Below are 21,482 nucleotides of genomic sequence, written 5' to 3' on the forward strand. Positions count from 1 at the left end.
ACAATTAAGTTTTGTACAAAAAGGGGCACATTGTTCTTTATTCCTGTGATAAACGTGAGGTTTGGCACTCAGAAAGATTTCCTTTTCCACCCTCCAATTCAAAGTCTTCATGCAATACAATGATACTGAGCATACTGTTACAATTACTATAATTTGGTTCCTGTACAGCACAACAGAACACCTAAATACATTCCGGTCTTTTGCCTTAGATATGCTTAAAATCTGTCACATCTAAGAATCCTGCACTAAAAGCAATACTTTTGCAAATAGAAGTGATGATGAAACCACTTCCAGAAGACTGAGTTGAAGTATTGACAATGGAGTCTTCGCAACTAATAAAAAAATTAATAAATCACTCAATATGGCACTTACACAAAAGAAAATAAATAAATCAAACAATGGAACATCCAGGATGGAATGTAACAATATTATAAGAAGGAAAGTTGCTACTCACCATATATCAGAGATGCTGAGTCACAGATAGGCACAACAAAATGACTCTCACAATTAAAGCTTTCAGCCATTAAGGCCGTAGCCAAAAAAAAAAAAAAAAAAAAAAAAAAAACCTCGTGCACACGCACATATGCACAAACACACACTCACAGACTCTCGAAAACGCAACTCACACACACAATTGAAGTCTCAGGCAACTGAAACCACGCTGCGAGCAGCAGCACCAGTGCATGATGGGAGTGGCAACTTATTGGGTGTAAGGAGGTGGCTGGGTTGTGGAGGGGGAGAGATAGTGTATAGTATGGTGGGGATGGGGGTGGAACTAGAAGGAAAGGAGAGAAATAAAAAGACTGGGTGTGGTGATAGAATGACGGCTGTGTAGTGCTGGAATGGGAACAGGAAATGGGCTGGGTGGGCGAGGACGTTGACTAACAAAGGGTGAGTCCAGAAGAGTTACAGGAATGTAGGATTTATTGCAGGGAACATTCCCACCTGTGCTATTCAGAAGAAAAGCTGGTGTTATTGGGAAGGATCCTTGTGGTGCAGGCTGTGAAGCAGTCATTGAAATGAAGAATATCATGTTTGGCAACATGTTCAGCAACAGGGTGATCCACTTGTTTCTTGGCCACAGTTTTTTGGTGACCATTCATACAGGCAAACAGCTTTTTGGTGGTCTTGCCTGCATAGAATGCAGCACAGTGATTGCAGCTTTGCTTGTAAATCACATGATTGGTTTCGGAGGTAGCCCTGCCTTTGATGGGGTGGGTGATTTTAGTGACCAGAATGGAGTAGGCAGTGGTGGGAGGATGTGTGGGACAGGTTATGCATCTAGGTCTATTACAGGATATGAACCATGAGGTAAGGGATTGGGAGCAGGGCGTGTGTAAGGATGGATGAGTATATTGTGTAGGTTTTGTGGACAGCGGAAAACCACTGTAGGAGGGGTGGGAAGGATAGTGGGCAGGACATTTCCCATTTCAGGGCACAACGAGAGGTAGTCAAAACCATGGCAGAGAATGTAATTCAGTTGCTCCAGTCCTGGGTGGTACTGAGTTACGAGGGGAATGCTCCTCTGTGGCCAGACTGCGGGACTTCGGGAGGTGGTGGGAGACTGGAAAGATAAGGCATGGGAGATTTGTTTTCTACAAGGTTGGGAGGATAATTATGGTCAGTGGAGGCTTCAGTGAGACCCTCAGTATATTTCAAGAGGTACTGCTCATCACTACAGATGCGATGACCATGAGTGGCTAAACTGTAAGGAAGGGACTTCTTGGTATGGAACGGGTGGCAGATGTCAAAGTGGAGGTATTGCTTGTGGTTAGTAGGCTTTATATAGGAAGAGGTAATGATGTAGCCACCTTTGAGATGGAGGTCAACATCTAGGAAGGTGGCTTGTTGGATTGAGTAGGACCAGGTGAAGCAAATGGGGGAGAAGTTGTAGAGGTTCTAGGGGAATGTGGATAGGGTGGCCTCAACTTCAATCCAGATGACAAAGATGTCATCAATGAATCTGAACCAAGTGAGAGGTTTACGATTATGGGTTTTTAGAAAGACCCATGAATGGGTTGGCATAGGCTGGTGCTATGTGTGGACCCATAGCTGTAACCTGGATTTGTTTGCGGGTAATGCCTTCAAAGGATAAGTAATTATGGGTGAGGATATAGTTGGTTATGGTGACTAGGAAGGAGGTTGTTAGTTTGGAATCTGTCAGGTATTTGGAGAGATAGTGTTCAATAGCGGCAAGGTCATAGGTATTAGGAATGTTATTTAAAGGTACATGGCATACTGATGAGCAGGGCACCATGTGGTAAAGGGACAGTAACTGTGGAGAGTTGGTGGAGGAAATTTTTGGTGTCTTTTATATAGGTGGGTAGGATCTGGGTAATAGGTTGAAGGTGTTGGTCTATGAGAGCAGAGATTGTCTCAGTGGGGGCACAGTAACCAGCCACAATGGGGCATCATGTTTGGTTAGGTTTATGGAGTTTAAGGAGCATGCTGAAAGTAGGAATGTAGGAGTGCAGGGTGTGGTAGGGATGAGTAGAGAGATGGACTCTGGGAGAGGTCCTGGGATGAGCCTAAGGATTTGAGGAGTGACTGGAAAGCCTTCTGGATTACTGGAATAGGGTCACTGCAGGAAGGTTTGTAGGTGAAAGTATCAGGCAGCTGGAGGGATCCTTTTTCCAGGTAATCCTTAGGGATCAAAACGACAGTGGTGGAGCCTTTGTCTAAAGTTAGGATTATAAGGTCAGGATCAGTTTTTAGATCATGGACTGCAGTTCTTTCTGTGAATGTAATGTTTGTTTGCATTTTGAGGGATTTGGGGAATGGTGGTGCGTGAAGGTTCAAGGTTAATAAATTCTGGAAAGTTAACAGTGGATGATCTGGGGGCAGTGGGGATGGATCATGGTTGGTTGGAGGACGGAGCTGAGTTATACAAGGTTCAGTATTGCTCTTTGGTTGAGTGTGATTGGTAGGGTTGGCGGAAAAAAAGGTGTTGCAACTTTCCTTCTCATAATAAAGGAAAAAGAAATGCATTTACAGGGTGGCAATTATTGAACTATATGAAAAAGACATAAATTAATTACAAACTACAGTGTGCACACATTTAATTCAACATGTAAATGGGACTACATATATCTGGATTTAGGTTATGACATGATTGATATGCCTGCCATCATTAGTGATGATGTGGCACAGAGGAATAGCAAAATTCTGTATGACCTGCTGAAATGTCAGAACATCGGCACTGTTGATGGCCTCATGAATGGCTGTTTTCATCTCAGAAATGGTTTTCTGGTTATTGCTGTACACTTTGTCTTTCATCTAGCCCCACAAAAAGGAGTCACACGTGTTCAGATCCAGAAAATATGGCGGCCAGTAGAGGCCCAAGCTAGTGGCCTCTGGATACCCCAGAGTCAGAATGTGGACCCCAAAGTGCTCCTTCAAGACATCAAACACTCTCCTGATCCAATGCTGAGTTGCATCATGTTGAGCTATGACCAGCATGAACCACACCTTTTTGAAATTGGGGTCACTTTGGATAAAGAGGACGAAATCATATTCCAAAACTTTCACGTACCATTTAGTTGTTACTGTGCCATCAAGGAATATCGCACTGATTATTCTGTGACTGGACATTGCACACCACATAGTCACTGATGAGGGTGAAGAGACTTCGCGATAATGAAATGCAGCTTCTCAGGCCCCCATTTGTGCCAATTTTGCTTTTCACATGCTTTCCACATACAAATTGCCTACAACAACAAGGTGCATGCGTGAGTGCATACTAATTCCCATTGGCCTACCATGCAGTTTCAACATCCTAATGCAAGTCATTCAGAAGTTGTGATGATTTTATTTCATATAGTTCAATAATAGCCACCCTGTCAGATGGTGCTCTGTATAACAATTTACCCCATTATTATTTTTTTCAGAATTAATTGGCCTATTTTTATAAATAAAAGTCACAAATTCAGATTTTCAGCCTTCTCAGCGTGCAATAGTATTTCACACCTACTCCATTTTCAATATGAAATTTCTGCTAACTAGAACATTGAGCACATTTTTATGTTTCCAGACTTGTTGAGTCAATTTTATCATCAGAACTAGAAGACAAAAACTATTAAAAATAACAATAACTATGCATCCAACTACTTGCTGTAAATATAAAATGGATGAACACTCAGAGTTTTATTTTATTTAATGTATGTTCCATTGTTAAGCACACTCTAAGACAAAAAGAAGTTATGGACCACAAATAAATTATCTGAATGGGATGGAAATCAATACATTTTATGTACATTTAGAGAAAAACAAATGATCAAGACACAAAGGAATTACAGACATTACCTGTGAGCAGGTATTGATTGAAATCAGTGGGGAAACAGTTCACTACAATTTCAGAAAAGAATTGGATGATTTATTCAAGAGAATGAACTTCACAATTTGAGCACATCAATAATGTGTTAGCCCACCTCTGGTCTTTATGCGTACAGTTATTCAGATTGGCGTTGATTTACAGGCTTGTTGGATGTCCTCCTGATGGGTATAGTGGCAAATTCTGCCCAGGTTGTGCATTAGATTGTCAAAATTCCAAGGTGGCTAGAGGGCTCTGCCTATAATGCTCAAAATGTCATCAATTGGACAGAAATCTGGTGACCTTGCTGGCCAATGCAGGGTTTGGCAAGCATAAAGACAAGCAGTAGAAACGTTTGGAGTGTGCGACTGGACATTATTTAGCTTATACCTAAGGTAAGGATGGCATGCCATGAAGGGCAGCAGAGTGGAGCATAAATTATCATCAGCATTCTACTATGCTGTAAAGATACTGTATACGACAACCAAAGGGGCCCTGCTATGAAATGAAATGGCACCCCAGAGCACCACTCCTTGTTTTTGGGCCATATGGCAGCTAACCCTCAGGTTGGTATCCCAGTAGTGACCAGAGAATCTCTAGACACATCTTCACTGGTCATTTGGGCCCAGTTCATATCTGGACTCATCACTGAAGACAATTCTACTGCAGTCAATGAGATACCAGGCAAAATATGGCTGACACCACTGAAAACATCCTTGTCAGTACAGTGGTCAAGGGTAGTCAGCACAAGGGGTGCCGTCAACTCAGTCCACTTCCTGAGCTGCATATTTTTGACCGTGGTTCACCCATTCCTGCTGACATTAGCAGATAGTGGCATTACTCCTGTTCAAATATTGAGTGATTTGTCAATTATTCCAACCAGTGTCTTTCAGTACAACTACATAGTCTCTCTGAAATGCTGACTTGTTCATATACTGGTCATATGCCTGTCTGTGAGGCACAGATACTATCTAACTGAGTATACGGAATAAAATTTGCAAACACTTTATGCTCTGTTATCAGCATGTCCCTTGTTTACTGTTTTTGCCAACTACACTGTGAAATAATGCTGCAGCACCACACATCCATCCACTGGTCACCAAATCTACAATTTTGCACTTTCCATAGATACCTGTATGAATATCAGTTTTGGACCAACATACCTATTTTATCGTGGTGCCTTGTATTTTTTTGTTAGAGTATATTTTGCATAGTTCATACATAAAACAAATGCTACAATCATTAAAATATACGGGGCACATTCTTGTTAACTCAGTGATTAATCTTGTAAGAAAGTTCCAAAGTTGAAAACTTCAGGAGTCAGAATACATTTCACACTTTGTATACAAGAGGATAGGGCAGGAGAAGATTTGTAAGAGAGTGACTACATAAGGTTAATGAATATCATATTTGTGTTGAGACTATCAAACATTTTTATCTCCAGTCAGCTTATAAATTATGTCACCTCTAGAAAATGAGTAACATATTGTCATTATTATTCATACCTGCATTGTAGTAACCTAGAAAGAAGAAGGGCTGCTTATTGTGACTACCCTGAAATACTCATATCTTATGATGCAAATAGTGTATCATGCTTGGCGTATTTCTGCTTTTGAAAATGGTTATAACAGCAACAAATAAGATATTGCATTTTATTCATTCTGATGTCTGGAAAATATTCCAAGATCCACAATTTCCTTTTCATTTCCTTCAGTATGCACTACAAGTATCACATTTAGTCAGCTCTTCCCACTCACACCAAATGTATAACACACCTTAAATGAAATGGCTGTACTTCCCTCATGTGTTGATTGTCACTGCATGGCTATCAGATTGTACATTCCATATATTATTCTGTGTGAATAGAAGGCTACACCCCTGGTTCTTGGCTCAGCATATTGGCCTGTTCCACAAGTCAACTGAGCCTGTCAATGTCAAACTCTCAGAGGGCCATGGAATTGTGGAGTCAGAAGCATGTTTACATTCTCAAGCCTCATGAAGCACGCTTTAAGTGAAATGCATTCAGAAGTTCTCAAGTGTCTTGAGACAGGCACTTATACTTCTCATATCTAGTGTCACTAGAACAGTGAACTGATGACTGAAACAGCACTTTACTTGATCTACAAAAATTTTATAATCAAAGATGGTCCTATCTCATGGCAAAATAATTTGATATTAGCATTTGTACAATATAGATTTCTGAATTCAGCTTGCTTTAAGTCATTTTTTGTGTTAATCTAGGCTCAACTACTTTATCCAATTGCTGTAAGTATTATGCTGTTTGCTTTGACCCAGTTTTAAAGACGAAACAGTATTCTGTTGTTCATGACTGTTAGGACTGTGCTTGGCTCTTTCTCCATGTATCTGAATCATCATTAAACAACACAGTTTTTGAAAAGTTATTCAATGTCTTAGGTAAATCATTCATGTATGCCAAGAACAGGTACTGGCCAAGTACCACGTTTCATGTTTTCTCAATCCAAACTTAGAGTTATTCCTGTGGCACCAGTTGTTAACGTAGTACTCTACTTTCTGTTGTTAAGGTATGATTTCATCGAAGCAGAAGGGATGCCATTAATGCAATAATAGTCTAGCCTTATTGCCTTACATCATATGGGAGCTTTTGAAGATTTTCACATGATACCACATAACCCTACACGGAATTCTAGATAGAGAGACAGAGTATTAAAGGGAATTATTATTCTTTCTTCTCTTGTGGCTGCATAAATCAGAACATCAACAAGTAGTAGTACTTATTGAAATATGGTTTCCATGCACATTGTGATCTTTGCCTCTGGCAACTGGCAGCATAAAATCTTTGCAGGAATGGCCTTCCTTGTCCAGAATTTCATATCAGCCAAAATTTGCACCCAGTAGATAATATTTATGAGGCTCATGTAAGAGCTTCCTTTTAAGTTTTAACACAAACAGTCAAAATATTTTTTGTTACAAATCATTACATTTTTATCTTTATATTAACCTATAAAATTTATTTGCTTTTGCATTCATTGAAACCATTTCTAGAATTTTTTCACTTTGATGTTGACACAGTGGTGTTTGAAGGATTTAACACGTCTCGAAGCTATAACAATTATGCTCCTGAATGTTTTGTTTGACATAAGAAAAACAAAAAGAAGTTTTTGTAAGATACATCAGGTGAATACTGGAAATGAGATATCAATTCAATTTTTTTCTCCATCAAATAATAAATTGTTTGATGTGCTGTTCACTTTGGTGTTAAGGAGAATGTATGGAGAGTTTCAGTTTCTTTTCATTCCATTTGAGTTGTGGCAAAAAAATTGTCATATACTACTCAGCATAAATGTTTTGAACCTCTAAAGGAATGGTCACTAAAGAAGCAAATGATCACTGTTGTGGTGGAAGCAACACACAAAAATGATGGAAAGTAACCATTCACATGTGGTTGATTCACACGTGGTACATCAGTCAACTGAATTTGACTGATGGTTGCCTTTTTCAATTCTGTTTATATGAAATTCATTTGTTAACATTCCCTAGCAATGAAGCAGTAATGCAAGAAATGCAAAATCTGCAAATTACTGTAGCTTCAAAAGCACTGACGTATGAGTGTAGTATCTTAATGATCTTCCCTAGTACCAAAGCTAAAATGATAAATATACATGCAAGAACCTTTGTTAGCTACTACCAAACAAAAGCGTCTTTGAACTAGCACACCACCGTTGCTTACAAAATTCTGATCAGTTTTGCATCTTACTGGTTTGACTGTAGATATTTTCTTTGTCAGGTAGAGCCACTTCATTTTTCATGAGTGCCAAAGAAGGCCACACAGTGATTTTTCTACTTGCCCTCACTCCTCGAGTGACATGGCCAGCAACATCCGGACACATACCGGACAGAAGTGGTCCGTGTCTGCGAGAGTGACATGTGCCTCTTGTTCTTGTAGGAGGATCCTTGAAGTGTCAGTGCACCATAGTTATGCCACCGGCACAAGGCCTTTTTGAAGCTCTCTCGGAAATTTTTTGACATAAAGCCATACACCACAGGGTTGATACAGCTGAAAATAAAAGTAGAAATATGTGTAGTTAGTGAGTAGTTGTTTATACTTGAGTGCAAGTAATTAACCAATTAACAAACAAAAGATAGAGCTACACTGTATACAACCAGAGGGGGTGATTGTAAAATTATGAGGTTATGAATAAGCACTTGAGAATGGCACATTGCTGAAATCAGCTGACTGTGTGAGATAATTGAGTATTTTCATAATGCAGCCAAGGTGGAAAATAAAATTGACTTTTAAAAACCATTGTGACTTATGGTTACAGCAGTTTTTGTTATGCTTTGTACAGATCATTTAATAATGTACAGGAATGGAAAAAAGACCTAAATCATGGTTAGCTCCACATTTCCTGAAGTATGAGAATTTTAGAATTGTTAAATTCATAGAAGCATACTAAGTACAATGTTTAAAGTGTCACTGAGGTATGGATTACTAACAATAAAATAAAAATTATCATATTACTCTATCCTTTCATCACTTCTTGGCATAACAATTGCATATTTAAGACTGGAAAAGAAACAAACTGCTTCCTTTGTTTGAGCTTATGCTGAGAGTGTACATTGTAAACATAGTAGTCCTAAGTATAGTCTTTAAAGGGAAGAAAACCTATGCCTTGTTGATGAAGTCTCTTCTTGAGGATCAACCAAGTGGTGGCCTCATTTTGTCACAAGTTTCAAAGAGTTTCATACCTATCATCTTCTAGCAAAGCCTTGTTGTCAGAAGTACATGTATGACAAAACTTTCAACTGATCTAAATGATCAGTTACAGCTGAGCCCATTGCCATTCTTCAGTCTTCACATGATCCAGTCAATGAACCACAGACACACCTTCATTTCAACTCCAATAGTCATATTAAAAACAAAGATTCCAAGACTTACCAAGCGGGAAAGCGCCGGCAGACAGGCACATGAACAACACACACAAACACACACACAGAATTACGAGCTTTCGCAACTGGCAGTTGCTTCGTCAGGAAAGAGGGAGGGAGAGGGAAAAATGAAAGGATGTGGGTTTTAAGGGAGAGAGTAAGGAGTCATTCCAATCCCGGGAGCGGAAAGACTTCCCTTAGGGGAAAAAAAGGACAGGTGTACACTCGACCTGTCCTTTTTTTCCCCTAAGGGAAGTCTTTCCGCTCCCGGGATTGGAATGACTCCTTACCCTCTCCCTTAAAACCCACATCCTTTCATTTTTCCCTCTCCCTCCCTCTTTCCTGACGAAGCAACTGCCAGTTGCGAAAGCTCGTAATTCTGTGTGTGTGTTTGTGTGTTTTGTTCATGTGCCTGTCTGCCGGCGCTTTCCCGCTTGGTAAGTCTTGGAATCTTTGTTTTTAATATATTTTTCCCATGTGGAAGTTTCTTTCTGTTTTATTTACATCGCCAATAGTCATATTCATATACCACAGTCTTGTACTGCAATATAAGTGTCATTTACATTTTCCTTTGTTGCACGTGCAATTGTTGGTCTTATGATCTGTACTCTTACTCCTATTTTAGTGTCCAGACTACACTGGAATTTTGTTTTTATATATTCTCTGTAGGTATAGTGTAATATGTGGTCATTAATTTTTGTGTTGGGATTAAAAAATTCTTAGTAATGTAATCTTTGACACTTCTTCTGTTTTGTCTGTAGCACTGTCTACACTTTGCTTATACACATTTATGTAACTTGAATACTTTAAAGTTGTGTGTGTTTATTCAATGCTATTTTAGTAGGCATACTACTCAGTATACAAACATCAATTTAAGACTCTTGCATCCTTACACTGACGGTAAATTGCCATAATCCAGCATAATAACCCTTGAATTCCTAATGAAAAAAGGAATAACTCTGTATCAATGCGTATGTAATATTACCACTTAGAGGCTGAAATATGTTTGTACTGAAATGTGTCTCCTGTATAGTGTCAACTATTCACATTGCAGTTTATTCAATCTCAATTTATTTTCTGATATTGTTGTGACTTGCTACCCTGCTATCATAACGTATCAGATACACAACAAATGTGATGAACACTCTGAATGATATTTCCTATCTAATGTCATTTATTTTTGCTTATTTATTCATTCATCCAGGAATAATAATTTGCCATCATAATACAATGAACATAATCAACTCAAAAATATGCATACACACAGGTTATACCAGCATGTTTTAAGAGGATGAGTAGGTGGTTGGCCATGACCTTAATGAAGGAACCACAATGGAATTTGTGTGAACTCTTTTGAGAAAACCATGGAAAACTTAAATAAGCAGGCCACACCTTACCAAATGCACTAATTCATGAGTAATGGTTCTGTGCATTGGTAATATCTTTAAGTTTTCAATGTCTGGATGTTAGTTTGTTGTACCTCAAGATGGGATTATAAGCTAAGAATTGGTTCATAATAAACAAATACTAGTGGAAAATACTGCAGTTTGGTTTCCAACATTAAAACTGTCTGTTCAGGTTATATACCTGATTCAATTTGTACCAATGATGCTTTTATTTCTAGAATACACAAACAAATAACAAATACAGAGATTTATAGAGTTATATGTGTATGTACATATGTATGTAATGCATACCAGTGCTGCCAGAATCAGTTTGAATGAAAATCTTATTGAATGATAATCTGTGTAATACTCTACCTATTGATATAAATTTACAGAGTAGCAGTTTGAACAGATTATAAGTGATACATGGAAAATATATACCTGTTGCAGTAAGCCATGAGCAAGAAGGCTGTGCTCATGTCTTTGTACACCATTCCATGTTTCTGCCAAGGTATAACACCATAAGCTGTCAGCACATTGTCAATTAGTGATGGCCCCCAGGAGATGACAAAGAGAATGACAATTGCCACCAGCATTTTGATTAGCTGTGTAAAAAGAAATGTGTAACAGTTGCAGTCCATGTTTCAATACATCCAACAAATATCTTAACTAAAATGAAAGAAAAATTGTGTTTAGTTGCCTACTATAGCATCAGAATTTAAAAAAAGTACCATATTTGTCTCATTATGAAGCACAAATATAAGATACAAGTATATCTCCTCAGGGGCAACTACTAGTACTAAATCACTATCATCACAGTCAGATGCAGTTTTCACATACTTTGGTCAGATTCCTTATCCTGACACTTGCCTACAGCTGTCTATTAAATTAATCTCCCATTTCTATAAAGCAATGAAGCTGAGAGAAAAAGGAAGACTAGAATTTGAAATCTCACTGAAATCAAGGTCATTAGAGAAAGAGCACAAACTTGAAATATTTCAAGAATGTGGAAGGATTTTGGTAGAGTCCTTTCAAAGGAAAGATCATGGAATCTGTATGGAGCCTATTATGGAAATCACAGAAAAACCTGAATTTGGATGGCTCAGTGTAGAACTGAATCAGTGTCCTCCCAAATGTGAGACCAGTGTGTCAACCATTGCATCCCCTCACTTAGTCTTATTGTTGGAGAAAGAAAGAAAGCAAATTGACGAGGAAAGACAGAAGAAAAACTTATACAGTTGGGATTTAACCCCTCCCCTCTGACCCACCAATTAACTGCAAAATACATTAATAGTGCACCCCTTAGTGAGTAATCTCTTTAAAAATAAGAATTGATTGAGAAATAATGAAATTTTAATCAAATAAATATAAAATCTCTTCATACATCTTCCAAAGTACTGTTACCACAAAGCTGCACAGATATTCTTACTTTACCAGTCTTACACAACAACCCTGTGAACTCCCAGTTGTTGGCACTTTATTCTGGAAGAGTTCCGGCTGTCAACTCACTTACTTTTCCATTGAGCAATTACTGCACCTATTCATTTAGTGAAGCTGTACCCTTCTTGTAACATTTACTATTATTAATCATTAAAAGTTTAGAGATCAGACTGATTGATATGTCATATTTGACTCTAACAATGAACATGTACTGTAAAGAAATACAACCCCAGTTAAATTTTAAATCAAAAGTATGTACTGTTGCAAATATAAAACTGAAAAGGAGTAAGAAGATTTACAGTGTTAAGTTTCAAAATTTTTCAAATTACTTTGATAACATCAGTTAGTTTATAATATCAGGCCAAAGTCACTTATTTAAGTGACCCCTAGACATTCAGCATTATTACTCAATATTTCTGATTGTGCAATAATATTGAACATGTGTTAGTTACTTTAAGAGGTTATCCAATAAAGCTGAACGAGTGAAAAACTTGTGAAATATATTGTGCATTGTGTGATTACAGAAATATTGTGCCATCTGTGGGCAGTATTAACAATTGCTCACATGCTTCAGTTTTTTCCACAGATTTTAGCTTTTCTACTTTCACCCCTATGTTTTTCTATTAAAATGACTATAAAACAATAGGAAAGATTGTTCATATTAGAATGCATCAATATTACTAATTATCATGTTAGAAAAGATAAACATTAAAGCTAGAAAATTAAAATTGATTCATGTGGGTTACTGCTCACAAAATACAGGGAGAGATACCCTACAACTAAAAGGGAAGACCAACAAAAAAAATTTCTTTAAGGAAAAACATAAGAGTAATTATTTTCAGTACTGTATCAGATACTGGACCATCAAAAATGTAAAAACCTGTTTATCATTTATGTCCTTCAAGTTCAGTTTTTTAAATAAACACTTATTTAAAAATTGAAAATTGAGTGCATATTCGATGCTCCACATTCCAGTTTTTTATCCGCTTTTACTCCTTCTGCCTGAAAGAAACTAGAGCAGTTTCCACAGCTACAGTGTCTTGATCATCCAGCATTTCGAACCAGGCTAAATATTACATACTTTTATTGATAAGTATAGGGAGAACTTCGATAACGTAGTGTAATATTATTGTACAGTAAAAATGTCCATTTAGCAACGGCTGTTATGCGAATAAGCCCATTAATAGGGACATGAATTTATTAGTAATTTCGAAATAATTATTGTGAGTTCAGTATCCTGACTAAATCACTCGTGGTCAAAATATCTTGTAAATAATATCCTAAGCTTGGTTGACAATCACACATGCGCATCTCTGCGAAAATCTTTACCAGTTATAACAAAATCCAAGTGTCCATAAAGTGAGAGCTATTCGGAAAGTAAGGTCCGATCGGTCGTAAAATGGAAACGACAGTTAAAATCCTATGAAGTTGTGGGCAGACGTGTTGTCCAGTGTCTGTATTACGTCTGTCGATCGCATCACGTCGCTCGTTTCAGTTCTGAGCACACAGTGAGCAAGTAAAGATGCCGAGAACATAAATGTCTCGTGCCAAGTATGGGTCCCCGTGAGAGATTTTACCTGATTTCATAAAGCCCACACGACATGATTAGTCATGTATTTCCTTCTTCACGGTAATTCTCGGTCGCTAACTGCAGGGGTAATGGCGACGCTCCTGCAGCGATTTCGATGGGAAGTGTCTGACCAAGTGACCACCCACCATACAGCTCGGACTTGGTTCCCTTTGATTCTCATCTTTGCTCATATGAATCGTTTGGTTATGAAGGCAACGTTTTAGCACAGACAACGAACTTAGGCCAGCGTAGAGACGTGAGAGAAAGCGGTGGCTGCCTTCTCTGACGAGGGTGCTGGAAAGTTGGTACAACGCCACGAAAAATGTCTAACTTTGCAAAAACAGACATAACGTCTTATGGGATAACAGCAATCAGTGATTTTATAATGTTACTTAAAAACCGTCTTGATTGCAATTTTTGTTTTTTATTCATATGACCGGTTTCGGTTCATTCAGAACCATCTTCAGATCTGTAAAAATAATGATACTAATTTACTATTTCACGGAAGCAAATCTTTTTCATCCTATCTAATCAACATCAAATGTACCAGAGCGTACCTGATATTTCACTTACAGGAGTAACCCGTCCAGTTTTACTGTTTTTTTTTTTTTTAAATAATGACTAGTACAGATTTTAACCTTGACACCTATATATTTTAATTAAGTATTTTTAATTTAAAAAAAAAGATACAAATGGAATGTAACAAATGTACCAGAGGCCACCTGTCGGTAGTAATGTTATAATTAATATAAATGACGATCACTCTGCCAACCAATTTTATGTGACGTAGCATGTGAAAACTGCTGGATTTGGAGGGGTTACTCCTGTAACTGAAATACCAGGTACGCTCTGGTACATTTGATGTTGATTAGATAGGATGAAAAAGATTTGCTTCCGTGAAATAGTAAATTAGTATCATTATTTTTACAGATCTGAAGATGGTTCAGAATGAACCGAAACCGGTCATATGAATAAAAAAAATTGCAATCAAGACGGTTTTTAAGTAACATTAAAAAATGTCTAAATCGGAGCGGTAAGGTGAAGCAATCTGCTCCAAATAAAACATTTTTGATTTTCACTGTAGTTTCCATTTCCGACCGATCGGACCTTACTTTCCGAATTGCGCTCGCAGTTCAAGCTATTTCGAACTCTTTACTACAGTTTGCATATTCGGAAATATAAATATTTACAGACAGAGCATACTCGCGATTTTATCGTGTTTCTGTTCAATCTGCTAGGTATTCAGTACGAACCTACTTCAAGTACTTTCCTCTGTGAAGGTAACAACGCGCCTAGCTGTTCAAACCTATCTTGCCATATGTTCCTACTTTTGTGGGGTGTATCGATATCCAGCGGTGTCATGAACAATGCAAATATTAGCAAATTTCATTGACTTCAGTTCACAAAAAATTGCTTACCATATTATGAATCTGTTATTAAATGTTGTATAATTTTGTCACAAGCAAATTATCTCGAATAGTTAAAATGAAGAAGAAAATTGTCAGATACATGTATGCTGCACAAAGTCTTGTCGCCCATTATTTCGGAAACTACAAATGCTAACTGTTCCCTCCGTATATTTATGAAATTATAATCTTCCTACACAGCAGACAAAAATTATTGTAGAATCATTTTAACCAAACATTAAATACGAGAAATAAAAACAATTTGTGCTACCCATATTTCAGTAGAAACTATATGCATGAACTCCAAAGTATATGGGGATGACAATATACATTGAAGAGCCAAACAAGCTGGTACATCTGCCTAATATCGTGTAGAGCTCCCGCGAGCACGGGGAAGTGCCTCAGCACAGCGTGGCATGGACTCGCCGACTAATGTCTGAAGTAGCGCTAGAGGGAACTGACGCCATGAATCCTGCAACGGCTGTCCATAAATCCGTAAGAGTACGAAGGGGGGTGGAGATCTCTTCTGAAAAGCACGTTGCAAGGCATTCCAGATATGCTCAATAACGTTCATTTCTTGGGGAGTTTGGTGACCTGCAAAGTGTTTAAACTCAGAAGAGTGTTCCCGGAGGCACTCTGTAGGAATTCTGGACGTATAGGGTGTCGCGTTGTCCTGCTGAAATTGCCCAAGTCCGTCGGGATGCACAATGGACGTGAATGGCTGCAGGTGATAAGACAGGATGCTTACATACGTGCCATGTGTCAGAGTCGTATCTAGACGTATCAGGGGTCCCATATCGCTCCAGCTGCACACGGCCCACACCATTGTAGATCCTCCACCATCATGAACAGTCCCCCGCTGACTCCATGGATTCATGAGGTTGTCCCTACACCCGTACACGTCCATGCACTCCATACAATTTGAAACGAGACTCGTCCGACCAGGCAACACGTTTCCAGTCATCAACATTCAATGTCAGTGCTGATGGGCCCAGACGAGGTGTAAAGCTTTGTGTCGTGCAGTCATCTATTATACAGGAGTGGGCCTTCGACTCCGAGAGCACATATCGATTATGTTTCGTTGCATGGTTCGCACGCTGACAATGGCTGATGGCTCACAATTGAAATCGGCAGCAGTTTGCGGAAGGGTTGCACTTTTGTCACGATGAAAGATCCTCTTCAGTCGTCGCTGATCCCTTCCTTTCCGGAATGTTTTTCCAGCAGTAGTGATATCGGAGATTAGATGTTTCACGGGATTGCTGATATTCATGGTCACTCGTGAATTGGTTGTACGGGAAAATCCCCACCTCATCGCTACCTCGCAGATGCTTTGTCCCATGGCTTGTGCGTCGACTATAACACTACGTTCAAACTCGCTTAAATTTTGATAACCTGCCATTGTAGCAGCAGTAACCGATCTAACAACTGCAGCAGACACTCGTTCTGTTACATAGGCGTTGCCGACCACACCGCCGTGTTATGCCTGTTTCCATTTATCTGTATTTGAATACGCACGCCCATAGCAGTTTCTTTGGCGCTTCAGTGAAAGGGGCAAAAACATATTTAATATGAAGCCAGAAATTTTAGAAACGAGGCTACAGGAGAGTCTGTGGGAGAAATACTACTATTCACTAGAATAATAATGGTAATTAGACCAATGGTAAGTAAGTGTTAGATTTTATTATACACTTCTGGAAATTGAAATAAGAACACCGTGAATTCATTGTCCCAGGAAGGGGAAACTTTATTGACACATTCCTGGGGTTAGATACATCACATGATCACACTGACAGAATCACAGGCACATAGACACAGCCAACAGAGCATGCACAATGTCGGCACTAGTACAGTGTATATCCACCTTTCGCAGCAATGCATGCTGCTATTCTCCCATGGAGACGATCGTAGAGATGCTGGATGTAGTCCTGTGGAACGGCTTGCCATGCCATTTCCACCTGGCGCCTCAGTTGGACCAGCGTTCGTGCTGGACGTGCAGACCGCGTGAGACGACGCTTCAACCAGTCCCAAACATGCTCAATGGGGGACAGATCCGGAGATCTTGCTGGCCAGGGTAGTTGACTTACACCTTCTAGAGCACGTTGGGTGGCACGGGATACATGCGGACGTGCATTGTCCTGTTGGAACACAAGTTCCCTTGCCGGTCTAGGAATGGTAGAACGATGGGTTCGATGACGGTTTGGATGTACCGTGCACTATTCAGTGTCCCCTCGACGATCACCAGAAGTGTACGGCCAGTGTAGGAGATCGCTCGCCACACCATGATGCCGGGTGTTGGCCCTGTGTGCCTCGGTCGTATGCAGTCCTGATTGTGGCGCTCACCTGCACGGCGCCAAACACGCATACGACCATCATTGGCACCAAGGCAGATGCGACTCTCATCGCTGAAGACGACACGTCCCATTCGTCCCTCCATTCACGCCTGTCGCGACACCACTGGAGGCGGGCTGAACGATGTTGGGGCGTGAGCGGGAGACGGCCTAACGGTGTGCGGGACCGTAGCCCAGCTTCATGGAGACGGTTGCGAATGGTCCTCGCCGATACCCCAGGAGCAACAGTGTCCCCAATTTGCTGGGAAGTGGCGGTGCGGTCCCCTACGGCACTGCGTAGGATCCTACGGTCTTGGCGTGCATCCGTGCGTCGCTGCGGTCCGGTCCCAGGTCGACGGGCACGTGCACCTTCCGCCGACCACTGGCGACAACATTGATGTACTGTGGAGACCTCACGCCCCACGTGTTGAGCAATTCGGCGGTATGTCCATATGCCTCCCGCATGCCCACTATACGCCCTCGCTCAAAGTCCGTCAACTGCACATACGGGTCACGTCCACGCTGTCGCGGCATGCTACCAGTGTTAAAGACTGTGATGGAGCTCCGTATGCCACGGCAAACTGGCTGACACTGACGGCGGCGGTGCACAAATGCAGCGCAGCTAGCGCCATTCGACGGCCAACACCGCGGTTCCTGGTGTGTCCGCTGTGCCGTGCGTGTGATCATTGCTTGTACAGCCCTCTCGCAGTGTCCGGAGCAAGTATGGTGGGTCTAATACACCGGTGTCAATGTGTTCTTTTTTCCATTTCCAGGAGTGTATGTATGCATCGACAACAACAAAATGTATTACTATTACGATGCTGTTAGTTAACATCAGCTGTTCTGTGTTTATGGTGAAATTTTACTGCAGTTTTGACGTGCCTCCTGGACCTGAATCAAATGATTTAGATTATGTACGTTGTGAGACAAATTAACCGCAATTCACATCCTTGCAGGCGCCAACTGTCCCAACTTAAGGATTCTGCTAACAATTCGAAATGCAGTACTTATTCGCTTCAAAAATGGTACTGTGCATGAATGTTCCGAAATGAGTTTCTGAAAACATCGATGGCAGTAATTAAGAAAGTCAGAATACTATAGAGGCTGTGGTGGTGGACCAGTGTAGTTGGAGGTTAGGGTGCTGAGAATCCAGCACCGTGGGCGTGCAGCAGTTGAGTGGTGAGTGCATGCCCAATAAACGTCCGAAGTGTTGTCATAGAAACATCGTTGCTAAACCATCCATTTATTGTCCATAAACTACAGTAATTGTGATGGTACTTGTAGAAATCAAAGCATCTAGGACGTAAGCTGAGTACAGCCTGCTAGGAGGTACAGTTAGCAGAGGTAGCTCGAGAACTGGCAGTGCTGGGTGGCCAGTGGTAAGGATGGCAGTGGCGCTGCAAGGATGCTGATCTCTGCAACATGTGGCAGCTCGTAATGCAGAATAGTGATGCCAGGAAGCCCAGGACGTATTGTGGAGAGTCGTACTGTGCAGAGGCACGAGTGATCAAGTTGCGGCCCCAGCGTGTATGAGACGGCTCTTAGCAGCAGCGGTGTGAGCCGTTATGCAGCTCGCGTTGGTGCTGTTTGTAGGTTTCCGCCCGCCCTCTGTTGGAGGCCAGACGATATCGTTTAATTGGCATGGTTGCGGTTATTTGTCTTCTTCTAGTGTTGACTGACGCCACTCGGTTTCGCAAGCGTTGCCTGTCCGCTAGTGGCAGCAGCGGCGGTTATCGAAATGTAGTAATTGTGGACCTACCTATGGGGGCGACATCGTAGTTTTTCCAGGTCGTGTGAGTGTGCGAGTTCGGTTGGAGACTCAGGAGGAGCCAAGTCCGCGCAGGGCCAGAACACGCCGGGAGCGCTGGCGGCACGCATGGACTGCTGAATGGAAAGGCTGTGGTCACGAAGGTGTACGACCTCGTCGTAAACCGGATCCAGCAATCTTTAAGATGGGTGCATTTCAATCCAAGTAGAGAAACCTCCACCATTGTGATATCTCGCGATTCTCCAGTGACTTGGGTTCGCGATGCTGCTCGTAGTGTCGCCGAGGCGAAGAGCAGCGACTGGAGCACTTGGGGAAGGCGGATCTGATTAGCTTTCCTTTACTTCTTTTTACTATTTACGGTGTTCAACTTGGTTCAAATTGCTCTGAGCACTACGGGACTAAACATCTGAGGTAATCAGTCCCCTAGAACTTAGAACTACTTAAACCTAACTAACCTAAGGAGATCACACACATCCATGCCCGAGGCAGGATTCGAACCTGCGAACGTAGCAGTCACGCGGTTCCAGACTATAGCGCCTAGAACCGCTCGGCCACTTCGGGCGGCAGTTCTACTTGTTACAATTTGTTAAGTTCAACCAGAGGTAATTTTTCTTGCCTGGTGGCCGCTAACGCCCCAGTTACCTGCCATGGGGGTTAATGTACGTAACGGAAGTGTACGTTTCCTCGCCTTGCCGCTACTGTCCGGTAAGGCGTGTAGTTTTGACAGCTGTCTTGATTGCAGGCCAGTTGGTGATTCTTCTACTCTGGTGGTAGTGATTCCTTTCTCGTTCCGGGCGCTCTAAACACAGTATTCTGGGGACGCAGTGCAGACCGCCGGTTCCAGATTTGGCGTATTGTTCCATCGTTGCATTTGCTTTATCGGACGTCAGGTACCTTCAGAAAGATTATCATTAGTCATTCGTTGGACTGCCCCTAGTCTGAGCTACCATCTTGTGAAGTGAATGCAACTCTTGGCTGCCTATCTCATCGCTCGTGAAAGTGTTTGTTGCTGGACCTTCTCAGAGGTCGATTCCTGGAGCATCGTCTGTGGCCCCTTGGTTCTTAAAACATATGTGTGTTCCAAGAGGTGGTCTGATGGCCAGTAGTTCAGTGTAACGCTCCTTCAGCCCACGCCTTCTGCGGGTAGAACCTGCCTCAGTACCCTTTAAAGAACTTATGTACTGGTTCTTGTGTTTTATTATTGTATTATTTATTACAATAACTTGTAATGCTTACATTATAGGTTATACATGTGTAGTTAATAGTTCTGGTCGCCTTCTGGAATAAATCTAGCAGTGTAGTGTTCAGTGGATATTTTTTAATTAACCTCAGCTATTGCATTTGCTGTTTTACAGTAGGGTTCCAATTTTTTTATTTTATTGCCGTTCCTGGCGTGTAAGGCCTTCAGCCGTGGTTGTGGTCATTTGCCTTGAAATTCTAATTTGGTATTTGTATTTTAGCAGTAAGCCTTAAAACCTTATTTACTGCCATTCCTGGCGTCTGATACTTTCTGATGTGTTTGTGGCCACTTGTCTTTAATATTTCAATACCTGTAAATTGTCAAGTTGCAGCGAGTTTTAAACAGTTCTTAATTTACTGCCATTCCTGGCGTGTAAGGCCTTCTGCCCAGATCAGAGTGGCTTGCTATTAAAACATTATCTGCTGTATCTGTGTTTATTGGTGATTTGCTAAATTGTAACTCACTGAAAACACTATTATTTACACAGTTGTTTATTCCTCCAATAATAACGTGTGTTATTTTCATTTATTGTTGAGTCTGGAATTACTGGTTTACAATAAATTGTGTGTAACTGTAAAAGGCAACCAATAGTAACTGTTTACGGGCCCGCCCTCAATCGTAACCGAATCTTGCCTTCCCTTGCCTCCCAGGTTTCACGGTGGCTGCTGACACAAGTAGGGGCAGGAAGCGAGGGGTTCACCTGCGCATGTGATGGCGGTTGGAAAGCTCCATGACCTGGGCTCAACCTGTAGACCCCCTGGGTAGATGGCTGGCAGCAGCTGTCTTAGACTCTCTGGTGGTCTGCTGGTTGGAGGGTGCTGAGCCTACAGCAGTGACAGAATCCCTGTTGACTCATGGACAGATTTAAGTCCTCCCTCGGGACTGAAGACTGGTAGACTGTGGTCCCTTTGACTAACAATGACGAATATTTATATGGTCCTGGACTGTCATTGTTTTGCTACAGCATCGGTTCCTATCACGAGTCCGTGGCTTGAATATGAAGTAACTGGGCCAAGAACACTGTAGTGTCTTTGTCTTCATGCTGAATCGGTGATATTTAATCTCCAGTACCTGGCTACCCCTGGTAATGAGGTAACTCCCCTGCGTCGTAAAGGCAGTTGCTGTTAAA

General features: G+C 41.0%; 1 protein-coding gene across 2 annotated transcripts in view; it reads right to left on the reverse strand.

Annotated features, from left to right (window-relative positions):
- LOC126278581 (QRFP-like peptide receptor) overlaps nt 1–21,482 on the reverse strand; it is a 1,030,767-nt gene that overhangs the window by 32,753 nt on the left and 976,532 nt on the right. The window contains exons 7-8 of one of the 2 annotated variants that reach the window (XM_049978791.1): nt 11,044–11,207; nt 8,181–8,345 (exon numbers count right to left, since the gene is read on the reverse strand). In XM_049978791.1, the coding sequence (XP_049834748.1) occupies nt 8,181–8,345; nt 11,044–11,207 (329 nt within the window). Of the gene's footprint in view, nt 1–8,136; nt 8,346–11,043; nt 11,208–21,482 lie in introns of both variants that reach the window. The other variant, XM_049978790.1, reaches the window with a different exon arrangement.

This window comes from Schistocerca gregaria, chromosome 6, assembly GCF_023897955.1.
Source record: "Schistocerca gregaria isolate iqSchGreg1 chromosome 6, iqSchGreg1.2, whole genome shotgun sequence".
Lineage (NCBI taxonomy): Eukaryota > Metazoa > Arthropoda > Insecta > Orthoptera > Acrididae > Schistocerca > Schistocerca gregaria.